This window comes from Lissotriton helveticus, chromosome 6 (assembly GCF_964261635.1).
Source record: "Lissotriton helveticus chromosome 6, aLisHel1.1, whole genome shotgun sequence".
Lineage (NCBI taxonomy): Eukaryota > Metazoa > Chordata > Amphibia > Caudata > Salamandridae > Lissotriton > Lissotriton helveticus.
Window position 1 is genome coordinate 2,114,411,751 of NC_136067.1, and position 12,697 is coordinate 2,114,424,447.

At 49.1% G+C, this 12,697-nt stretch overlaps 1 protein-coding gene across 1 annotated transcript in view; it reads left to right on the plus strand.

The window, feature by feature from the left end:
* Positions 1–12,697, plus strand: part of LOC144763075 (uncharacterized) — a 676,435-nt gene that overhangs the window by 597,442 nt on the left and 66,296 nt on the right. Inside the window, 2 exon segments of the mRNA XM_078648377.1 lie at positions 314–439; positions 3,878–4,294. Of these exon segments, the coding sequence (XP_078504503.1) occupies positions 314–439; positions 3,878–4,294 (543 nt within the window).

Genomic DNA, 12,697 nt, shown 5'->3' on the forward strand with positions numbered 1-12,697 from the left:
CAGTCTTCCACCCTCAGTCAGCAGGTTTAGTGGAAAGGTATAACGCTACTCTGAAACTGAAATTAGCGAAAATACTGACTTCAACGTCTTTAAAATGGTCAGATGTATTACCTTTGGCATTATTGTCTATTAGATCGGTGCGACACTCACAATCTGGACTTACGCCTTATGAGGTGGTGTTTGGGAGACCAATCAACATTTGAGGAGTTCCTAATCCACGCCCCATACATGGGGTACCCATGATGTACCCTGTGTTCTGATGAATGATTACTTGGCACAGTTAACTGACCGTTTGATCTCTATTCACCAACAGGTTCGAGAACACTTCCTGACAGGTCCACAGGTGAGGCCCATGGTCTCCGGCCCGGAGACCACGTAATGAAAAAGGTTTTCGAGAGGTCAAACAGCTTGGAGCCGGAGGTGGCAAAGTCCGGAGCAAGTACTACTAGCGACGAGGACAGCAGTTCGAGTGACAAATAGAAAGAACTGGGTCCACAGCACACACTGTAAACGTGTGTCGCCCACCTTGGTGGAACCTTCTGCGTTGATCGACCATTGAGATATCCAGGATACGGAGAACAACCAAGCCATCTCACCTGATGAATCTGAGGAGCTCTTCCGGGACCACACGATCTCTGGAGCATCACGATACCATCTGAGACCACGGAAAGAATCTGGTTTTGTGAAAAAGACTGGTTGAGCAACCGCTCTGGGTTAGTGAAAACGGCACGCCGATGAGGCAAGGGGGGGGTCAACCCTGCCCAGGGATAAGAGCTCCAACGATTATTTCAACGAGTTTTGTAGAAAGATCGATTATCACTGTTGCTAGAATGAACAGCAAAAGAATCATTTGTGCTGTAGGGTTGTTGTTGCTATGGTGGTGTAGGAGAGTAGGGTCTGCTATCCTATGGTCACCCCAATTTTTGCTTTTTGCTTCACTGGTTTTCGACTTACTGAGGCTGTGGGCCTGATAATCAGACCCCCAGCCTGCTGTTCTCTCTCTAAATTTATAATACATGTGCTATAGGTACATACCACAATTGGAAATGGACTCCTTGTCAGCCCCTGTACCATGCACTATAGGTGCTCAGGGCATAGGTGCCACCAAGGCCTACCAGGGGCTGAAGCATAGCTTTTGCCACCCCTGGCTGGTTCTTAAATTGACACAACTGGCTGATCACTCAGCTGGGGCAAGTGGGTGTAATCACCCCTTGCTTAGATATAGTATACCTATATCTAAACCTATATCTGGACACATCTATAGCCTGTAAGCCACTCCTATGGAAGGCCTCATCAATCCTGGAGGCAGAGTGCGTGGTTTTATGTGAGATGGAGCTCTGGCATGAGCTGAGCCTGTCTGCAGCTGTCGGGAACAACTCCCTAAGCTGATCCGGGATAATGCCATACCATATACTCTTAAGCGCCTTATAATCCTCGCGGTTATATAGCAACTTTGGTTTGGCTTTATCAAAACATGTCGTGTAAGGTGTCATACGAATTGGAATACTACCCCCTCGCCAGTTCTGGCGACGGGGGTAGCATTCCACCCTTCTAGAGGGATAAGACATGTTACTTTACTGAAACGCGGTTGATTTAAAATGAGCCTCAGATCCACAAAATGGATGCCTCTGCCACAGACACGGGTCTGGCCTCCTGCTGCTGACCGAAACTCAGCAAATGGTGGCCTGGACAAAGGGTTTCCTGTCGAAGGGCGGTGTTAAACCCCCCCAGACAGGAGATAGTGGATTGTAGCAGGGAGGTTTCAAAGAAACCAGACACTGCCTGGGGAGCACAAGGCTGCCCCTTGCATAATCCGGCCAAACCGGTTCTGGGGCCTTTCAGCCCCAGTCCCAGCGCGGCCTGGATCAAAGGAAAGGGGTGTAACCACCCCCTTCCTGGGTCCCACCCATAGGAGGGGACCTAGCAGGATGTCCAGCCCACCAGATTCGAATAAGAGTGGGAGCAGTGCCAATACAACTCAGATCATCCTGAAGAAACATAAGAAACGAATTCTGGACCCTTCGACTTTCTACTCAACGCAGAAGACTGAAGAATCTCCCTTGTGGTCAAGGAGTGACCACCCTGTGCAAACAGGCACCATCCAGCCCTCGACCCTTGCTTTGTTGCAGTTCCCGCCGGAACTCAAGCGACAGAGATCAACGAAATCAAGCTTGCCTGCCTTCTCCCTGCCCGATCCACAGTCCCTGCAGAGCTGAGACCAGTGGAGGCGACCGGAAGCGTGGGGCACGCCATCTTGAAAAGGCCACGAGACGCTGACCGTGCAGCCCACGAGTGATCCTCGAAGCTGTGCACCGGGGTTTGAGAAGCCCCCACCCCGAGCTACACTTGCACCAAAGCTACCCCCTCCACACTCGACGAGTGCTGCGTGGGGCCCTTCTGCTTGTGGCGGCTCGACGCGTTGGCCCGGTCACTTGCCAGCTGCCTTGTGGCCCCTGTGCCGACGAAACTTGAAATACGACTTGCTTTTCTGGTTGCTCCAGATCTGCACCAGCTCCTGTGAAAAGGAGCCCCCACTCTGACCCTCCTGGTTCGAGTGATAAGCAATCTCCCGGTTCCGCGTGGATTGCTTTTGCCAAGTGCTGTTTGCTGCAATCTTGAAGCCGATGGTGCTGACGGCGAGAGCCTACGTGGGACAGATTGTGACCCGCTCCTGGACATCGCAGATGCCCCAGAGCCCACGTGACAGCGGAGAGAAGCCTATCAACAACAACCTGATTGCGCTCGACATTGCCTTGTTCCGTCCTGGTTCCACCCTGGTCACTGCTGAGTGACCCAGACTCTGTCCCCTCTGCTTTCAGGTACTTTTCTACTTCGATCCATCCTTGGATCGCACCGGACACTTCTGCTTCACATCGCCTGCAGCTGCAACAGCTTCAAGCACCAAGAGCCTGCGTGTCAAAACCCGACGCCACTTCGACCCTGTGCACCCACGGCCTGTGGGTGAGGTAACATTGCAACGCCAGTGTACATACACTGGTACACACCTCTAGGGTCTGTGTCTAAAGTTTTGTTCCTCTAGGTTCAGCGGAAGTATCTTTTAATTCACTTTAACTAACTTTTACGCACCATTGACATTGCATTGGTGCGAGCCGCACTTTCCGTGCTGCACCCGTCTCCTGTGGGCTACTCCCGACTTCAGCATTGCTAGTCCTGACTGCTCCCAGCGAATCTCTAGGCCCTAGGCCTAACCACTGTTCGATAAGTGTTACTTATACCACTTTTTTAGTATATGGTCTGAGTGGCCACCCGCCCTCATCCATAATTGTGCAACTTTATATGTTTTACTGTGCTTTTGATTTAACGCTTGTGCCCCTTTCCTCATAAAGAGTACTGGGGAGTAATTTAGAAATAAATACATATATTTTTATAATATATACTTGTGTGGTGTCCTTTCATTTGATTACAGGATTGTATGTGGTAAAACAGCTCGCTTAACACGACCTCTTAAGTTAAGCCTTTAAGGCTGCTTAGTCCATGCTACCACTAGGATAGCTTGTCTAACAAGGTTGACTTACAACCAGACATCTTTGGGGTTTGTTTGGACTGTTACTAAGTGGTTCCAGAATTGGAAACACTACCTAACAGGCCAACTTCTCACATTGGTGTGCAGCGGTGCGGATTTGAGCTTGCTGTTTGTTTTACCATTGCAATCTTTATCAAATTGAAAGATCACATCAAGTACCTTAGGTATATATAAATCAAAAGCTTAGCATATTAAGTTCTACTGAACTTAGTAGTTGTAGATTAAAGGGATTAGCACACCCTGACTACAACTCACTAGCAAGGTACAGTAGGAAAACACTTAATGTAGGTAAGTGCATCACTTACACCTCACTAGCAGTCATGTCTGATACAGGTAGAGCCTCAGGCTCTGCTCCTGTAATAGTTGATCCTATAGGGACAACATCCAGATATTACAACCTTAGCCACAAAGACCTGAGTGCCTTGTGCACAGCCAGGGGGCTAAAAAAGGGCAGAGGCCCTACCATTCCTTCCCTAGTAGCTCTCCTAGAAAAGGATGACTTAGATAAGGTGAGTCAGGCTCCCTTAGAATCAGGTGAAGGGATACACTCCCCTGAGAATGAGAATCTTCCAGATGATGAAGAAGAGGAGGAGGAAGAGGAAGAGGAAGGCTCTGATTTAGAAGAGCCTGAAGATCAGGATCAGAGGGGAAACCAGGTACTGGTTGCCAGGCTTAACCAGGCCAACCTGGACCTACATGAGAATGGAGAGGGCCAGCACCACTCCAGGTCTCATAACCAAATTCTCCCAGGTAACAGGAGGGTGAGATCTCAATCAAGGGATTCTCATCTTTCTAGTGCCTCAAGAGAATCTCAAAGAGGGATGACTCCCTCCCAGAGAAAAGAGCATAGGGCCAGGATGAGGGCTGTCCAACTCCAAATAGAAAGGGAAGAGGTAGCCTTGGCTCAAGCTAAACTTGCTTTAGCAAGAGAAAGAAAATTGTGTGGCTTAGATGCCACTAGTGGCAGCAAAGTTCCTAAAGAAAAAGACAGGGCCTATGACAATAGAAACCTGACAAAAATTGTGCCCCCCTACAAGGAAGGGGATGATATCCACAAATGGATGACTGCTCTTGAGAGGGCCTGCATGGTACAGCAGGTCCCTGAGGATCAGTGGGCAGCAATTTTATGGTACTCCTTTTCTGAGAAAGGGAGGGACAGGCTCCTCACTGTTAGACCTGAGGATGCCAAAAACTACTCTGTTCTGAAGAGTGCTCTTATTGAAGGGTTTGGCCTAACCACTGAGCAATACAGGTTGTTGTTCAGAGACACCCAAAAGACACAGACTCAGGACTGGACTGATTTTGTAGATTGTGCCACTAAGGCTCTGGAGGGTTGGCTGCAGGGAAGTAAAGTTTCAGACTATACAGGATTGTACAATCTTATGATGAGAGAGCAGATCCTTAATAACTGTCAGAACCAGCTGTTGCATCAATACCTTGTTGACTCTGATTTGACCTCTCCCCAAGAATTGGGAAAGAAGGCAGACAAATGGGTCAGAACAAGGATTAAGCAGAAAACCCAGAACCAAGGTGACCAGAAGAAAACAGACCAGAAGGGTGGGAATCAGAAAGATAAAGAAAAGGACCAGAAGTCTTCAGGCCCCCAAACTAGCAATAAGGAGGGGGGTTCCCAAAATGGAAACAAGAAAAAGAAGAATGATGGCCCAAAGAAACCTTGGTGTAATACCTGCAAATCAGTTTCACACTGGGGCAGTGAATGCACTAAGAAAAATCCAGTCCCCACCACTGCAGCTCCTAAAGCACCTGCACCCCCTAGTACAGTTAACAGTGGTGGTACACAGCCAAAGGGTTTAGTAGGGTTGACCCTGGGTACTGAGGTGGAATCTGGCCTAGTCAGAATCCCCACACAGGCAGTTCTCCTATATGATGTGGACTTATCTTTGACCACTGCAGTAAGCCCCAGTAACCTGGGCAAATATAGGCAGACTCCCTTAATCAATGAGAAACTGGCTCAGGCCTACAGGGACACTTGTGCCAGTGTCACAATGGTGACACCTGATTTTGTGGACCCTGGACAGATTGTACTAGGTGAAAGTTACCTAGTGACCAATGCAAGCAACTCCACTACTTCACATAGTGTGGCTGTTGTGAACTTCTCCTGGGGAGGGGTAGATGGCCTAAAGAAAGTTGTTGTGAGTGCAGACCTCCCAGTAGACTGTCTGTTAGGCAATGATCTTGAAAGCTCAGTTTGGTCAGAAGTGGAGTACAGGACTCATGCAGAAATGCTAGGGATTTCAGCTCATGTCCTTGCAGTGACAAGGTCTCAGGCTAAGAAGTGCCTTCCTGAACCAGTGGTGGATCTTGAAACAATAGACCAACCACAACCCAAGAGAAGGAGCAAGAGGGTTAAGGCTGTGCCTTCCCACTTATCCCAGGTTGAGGATCAAGTTTCACAGGAAACTGGTTCTGCAGTCCAAGAGGAGACTGTCTCAGAGGAGCTTGAACCTGACCAGGTTGAGTTTCTGGGGACAGGGGGACCCTCAAGGGCAGACCTGGGGCAGGCCCAATTAGATTGCCCTTCACTTGAACCCCTCAGACAGCAAGCTGCTGCTGAGGCTGCAGGGAATGCTCAAGGTACCCATAAAGTGTATTGGGATGAAGGACTCCTTTATTCAGAGGCTAGAGACCCCAAGCCTGGCACAACCAGGAGGTTGGTTATACCTTTGAAGTTTAGGGGTTTCCTTCTTACCTTGGCCCATGATATTCCCCTTGCAGGACACCTAGGCCAGAATAAGACTTGGGACAGGCTTGTTCCACACTTTCACTGGCCTCACATGTCAGAAAATGTCAAGGAGTTTTGTCGCTCCTGTGTCACTTGCCAAGCCAGTGGTAAGTCAGGTGGCACAACAAAGGCCCCCCTGATACCACTACCTGTGGTGGGGGTACCCTTTGAAAGAGTTGGAATAGACATTGTGGGTCCCATGGATCCTCCAACAGCATCTGGGCACAGATTTATACTGGTGGTAGTGGATCATGCCACCAGGTACCCAGAGGCAATTCCCCTGAGGACCACCACAGCTCCTGTGGTGGCAAAAGCCCTCATTGCAATATTCTCAAGAGTGGGCTTTCCAAAGGAGGTTCTTTCAGACAGAGGTACCAGCTTTATGTCTGGATACTTGAACGCAATGTGGAAAGAGTGTGGAGTAAACTATAAGTTTACCACACCCTACCATCCACAGTGCAATGGGCTTGTTGAAAGGTTCAACAAGACCCTAAAGGGAATGATAAAAGGTTTACCAGAGAAGCTTAGGCGGAAATGGGACATCCTTTTACCCTGCTTGCTCTTTGCTTACAGAGAGGTCCCACAGAAGGGGGTTGGCTACAGCCCTTGTGAACTTTTGTTTGGCCACCCTGTAAGAGGTCCATTGAGTTTGGTGAAGGAAGGATGGGAGTTACCTCTCAAAAAGCCTAAACTAGACATTGTGGACTATGTACTTGGTCTCCGCTCCAGGATGGCTGAATACATGGAGAGAGCATCCAAAAACCTTGAGGCAAGTCAAGAATTACAGAAAGCTTGGCATGACCAAAAGGCTGTTCTGGTTGAGTACCAGCCAGGGCAGAAGGTGTGGGTGTTGGACCCAGTGGGGCCAGCAGCTCTCCAGGACCAATGGACTGGACCCTACCCTATCATTGAAAAGAAGGGAGAAGTCACCTACTTGGTTGACTTTGGCACCCCTAGGAGCCCCCACAGGGTGCTCCATGTAAACAGATTGAAAGCATTTGTTGACAGGGAGGACATGAGTCTCCTCATGGCCACAGATGGGGAACAGGAGGAAGAGAGTGACCCTCTCCCAGACCTGCTTTCCCAGAACCCTGATGATGGTTCAGTTGATGGAGTAGCCTTGGCAGGCAGCCTCACTGAGCAGCAACAGGTGGACTGCAGACAGGTGTTGCAGGCCCACAGACATATGTTTTCACTCACACCCAGCCAGACTAACTGGTGCACCCATGAGGTGGACACTGGTGACAGTCTGCCTGTGAAGAATAAGATCTACAGGCAACCTGACCATGTCAGGGATTGTATAAAGGCTGAGGTGCAAAAGATGTTGGAGCTTGGAGTGATTGAGCCATCAGAGAGCCCATGGGCTAGCCCAGTGGTCCTTGTGCCAACACCTCATACCAAAGATGGGAAGAGAGAAATGAGGTTTTGTGTGGACTACAGAGGTCTCAATGCTGTCACTAGGACAGATGCTCATCCCATTCCAAGAGCAGATGAGCTCATTGATAAATTGGCTTCTGCCAAGTTTCTGAGCACATTTGATTTGACAGCTGGCTACTGGCAAATCAGACTAGCTGAAGAGTCAAAAGCCAAAACAGCATTCTCTACCCCTAGTGGACATTATCAATTTGTGGTAATGCCCTTTGGTTTGAAGAATGCACCTGCCACCTTCCAAAGGTTGGTGAATCAAGTCCTTGCTGGGTTGGATGACTTTTGTGCAGCATATCTAGATGATATTGCTGTCTTTAGCTCCACCTGGGAGGATCACCTGATCCACCTGAAGAAGGTTCTGGAGGCCCTGCAAAAGGCAGGCCTGACTATCAAGGCTACTAAGTGCCAGATAGGGCAGAGCAAGGTTGTGTACTTGGGCCACCTAGTAGGTGGGGGTCAAGTTCAACCACTGGAGAGCAAGATCCAGACCATACAGGACTGGGCTCCTCCAACTACCCAGACACAAGTCAGAGCCTTCTTGGGCCTGACTGGGTATTACAGAAAATTTGTAAAGAACTATGGGTCCATTGTGACACCATTGAATGACTTGACATCCAAGAAGATGCCCAAAAAGGTTCAGTGGACAGTTAGCTGTCAAAAGGCATTTGATGACCTGAAGAAGGCCATGTGCTCTGCACCTATCCTGAAGAGTCCTGACTACTCCAAACAGTTCATTGTACAGACAGATGCTTCTGAGTTGGGGGTGGGAGCTGTGCTTTCACAACTTAATCAAGATGGTCAAGACCAGCCCATTGCTTTTATTAGCAGAAGGCTGACCCCCAGGGAGAAACGTTGGTCAGCTATTGAGAGGGAGGCCTTTGCTGTGGTTTGGGCCCTGAAGAAGTTGAGGCCATACTTGTTTGGTACTCACTTCCTAATTCAGACAGACCATAAGCCCCTCTTGTGGCTAAATCAGATGAAGGGTGAAAATCCCAAACTGCTCAGGTGGTCCATTTCCCTACAGGGGATGGACTTTACAGTGGAGCACCGCCCAGGGACTGACCATGGTAATGCAGATGGTCTCTCCAGGTACTTCCACTTAGAACATGAAGACTTATCTGGTCAAGGTTAAGTTTAATGTCCCTGCGTTTGGGGGGGGTTGTGTAGGAGAGTAGGGTCTGCTATCCTATGGTCACCCCAATTTTTGCTTTTTGCTTCACTGGTTTTCGACTTACTGAGGCTGTGGGCCTGCTAATCAGACCCCCAGCCTGCTGTTCTCTCTCTAAATTTATAATACATGTGCTATAGGTACATACCACAATTGGAAATGGACTCCTTGTCAGCCCCAGTACCATGCACTATAGGTGCTCAGGGCATAGGTGCCACCAAGGCCTACCAGGGGCTGAAGCATAGCTTTTGCCACCCCTGGCTGGTTCTTAAATTGACACAACTGGCTGATCACTCAGCTGGGGCAAGTGGGTGTAATCACCCCTTGCTTAGATATAGTATACCTATATCTAAACCTATATCTGGACACATCTATAGCCTGTAAGCCACTCCTATGGAAGGCCTCATCAATCCTGGAGGCAGAGTGCGTGGTTTTATGTGAGATGGAGCTCTGGCATGAGCTGAGCCTGTCTGCAGCTGTCGGGAACAACTCCCTAAGCTGATCCGGGATAATGTCATACCATATACTCTTAAGCGCCTTATAATCCTCGCGGTTATATAGCAACTTTGGTTTGGCTTTATCAAAACATGTCGTGTAAGGTGTCATACGAATTGGAATACTACCCCCTCGCCAGTTCTGGCGACGGGGGTAGCATTCCACCCTTCTAGAGGGATAAGACATGTTACTTTACTGAAACGCGGTTGATTTAAAATGAGCCTCAGATCCACAAAATGGATGCCTCTGCCACAGACACGGGTCTGGCCTCCTGCTGCTGACCGAAACTCAGCAAATGGTGGCCTGGACAAAGGGTTTCCTGTCGAAGGGCGGTGTTAAACCCCCCCAGACAGGAGATAGTGGATTGTAGCAGGGAGGTTTCAAAGAAACCAGACACTGCCTGGGGAGCACAAGGCTGCCCCTTGCATAATCCGGCCAAACCGATTCTGGGGCCTTCCAGCCCCAGTCCCAGCGCGGCCTGGATCAAAGGAAAGGGGTGTAACCACCCCCTTCCTGGGTCCCACCCATAGGAGGGGACCTAGCAGGATGTCCAGCCCACCAGATTCGAATAAGAGTGGGAGCAGTGCCAATGCAACTCAGATCATCCTGAAGAAACATAAGAAACGAATTCTGGACCCTTCGACTTTCTACTCAACGCAGAAGACTGAAGAATCTCCCTTGTGGTCAAGGAGTGACCACCCTGTGCAAACAGGCACCATCCAGCCCTCGACCCTTGCTTTGTTGCAGTTCCCGCCGGAACTCGAGCGACAGAGATCGACGAGATCAAGCTTGCCTGCCTTCTCCCTGCCCGATCCACAGTCCCTGCAGAGCTGAGACCAGTGGAGGCGACCGGAAGCGTGGGGCACGCCGTCTTGAAAAGGCCACGAGACGCTGACCGTGCAGCCCACGAGTGATCCTCGAAGCTGTGCACCGGGGTTTGAGAAGCCCCCACCCCGAGCTACACTTGCACCAAAGCTACCCCCTCCACACTCGACGAGTGCTGCGTGGGGCCCTTCTGCTTGTGGCGGCTCGACGCGTTGGCCCGGTCACTTGCCAGCTGGCTTGTGGCCCCTGTGCCGACGAAACTTGAAATACGACTTGCTTTTCTGGTTGCTCCAGGTCTGCACCAGCTCCTGTGAAAAGGAGCCCTCACTCTGACCCTCCTGGTTCGAGTGATAAGCAATCTTCCGGTTCCGCGTGGATTGCTTTTGCCAAGTGCTGTTTGCTGCAATCTTGAAGCCGACGGTGCTGACGGCGAGAGCCTACGTGGGACAGATCGTGACCCGCTCCTGGACGTCGCAGATGCCCCAGAGCCCACGTGACAGCGGAGAGAAGCCTATCGACAACCACCTGATTGCGCCCGACATTGCCTGGTTCCGTTCTGGTTCCACCCAGGTCACTGCTGAGTGACCCAGACTCTGTCCCCTCTGCTTTCAGGTACTTTTCTACTTCGATCCACCCTTGGATCGCACCGGACACTTCTGCTTCACATCGCCTGCAGCTGCAACAGCTTCAAGCACCAAGAGCCTGCGTGTCAAAACCCGACGCCACTTCGACCCTGTGCACCCACGGCCTGTGGGTGAGGTAACATTGCAACGCCGGTGTACATACACTGGTACACACCTCTAGGGCCTGTGTCTAAAGTTTTGTTCCTCTAGGTTCAGCGGAAGTATCTTTTAATTCACTTTAACTAACTTTTACGCACCATTGACATTGCATTGGTGCGAGCCGCACTTTCCGTGCTGCACCCGTCTCCTGTGGGCTACTCCCGACTTCAGCATTGCTAGTCCTGACTGCTCCCAGCGAATCTCTAGGCCCTAGGCCTAACCACTGTTCGATAAGTGTTACTTATACCACTTTTTTAGTATATGGTCTGAGTGGCCACCCGCCCTCATCCATAATTGTGCAACTTTATATGTTTTACTGTGCTTTTGATTTAACGCTTGTGCCCCTTTCCTCATAAAGAGTACTGGGGAGTAATTTAGAAATAAATACATATATTTTTATAATATATACTTGTGTGGTGTCCTTTCATTTGATTACAGGATTGTATGTGGTAAAACAGCTCGCTTAACACGACCTCTTAAGTTAAGCCTTTAAGGCTGCTTAGTCCATGCTACCACTAGGATAGCTTGTCTAACAAGGTTGACTTACAACCAGACATCTTTGGGGTTTGTTTGGACTGTTACTAAGTGGTTCCAGAATTGGAAACACTACCTAACAGGCCAACTTCTCACAGGTGGCTATAGCAATAATAGGTTGGTTCGTGGAGAAGGTGGCCCCTGTTTGACAACTATTGCTTGTCACTACTCCTGCACCAATTGAGCATTACCATTTTACGCTTCCCTATCATGAGCAGAAGCATCGACAATCTTACTTGAACAACACCTTTATTCAAATGTTGCATCATACGCATAATGCCACGAATACCACCAACTGTTGGATGTGTGGGATGCTTCCTGCCCACCAGAAGAAGGGAGGAACCCCTTTCATTCCTCTTCCCTTCTCTCACAATGGTTCTTGTCAAGCGTGGTATGCACTTTTGTTTGCATCTGGAAACCCTTCAGTAGGCGGGATTAACATGCGCCTTAATAAGGTCTGCTACCAAGATAAAGATGGGTACCCTCAAGCCAAAGGGATTAAATGGGAATGGGAAGAATATCAACCTGACAATGTTTCAACACCATATGTCTTCACTAAAACAAGGACTGTTAAAAATAATGGACTTTTTGTAATGTCTGTTACTAGAGCAAAAGCAGACTTATGTATTAGTAATATTGGGAGAATTCCAGTGGGGAGGAGTGAGTGTACTGTCATTCTGACCATTGAAGGGGTAAACAACAGCAGTTTTACTGCTTCCCATAATACCTATTTTGTATGTGGTAATAAAGGATATTATCAGCTTCCAGTTGGTTGGTCAGGAGTGTGCTATATATCTTTTCTGTTTCCCCCTGTGTTTTTGGCACCTGCATCATATCATAAGGACTATTGACTGTACAACGATATTTCTAGAAACAGAAATAAAAGGACTATAAGTATGGATGAAGTAGAGCAGACCGATATGGGTTTAGGAAAGGTCTAGGCACGATCGAACAATGTCTTAATCTCCACTTACTCTGCCAAATATAAATATGTGAAGGGCACCTCTACTCACCTAGCATTCAGGGATTTAACCAGCGCGTTCGACTATGTCTCAAGCTCTAGGTTGTGGGACATTATAGTAAATATGAGTGTCAACGCGGTCTGGTTTCCTTTCTGAGGCACCTCCACCACGATCTCTCTCCCTCAGTGAGTTATGGTAATGCTGGTGAATGTTCAG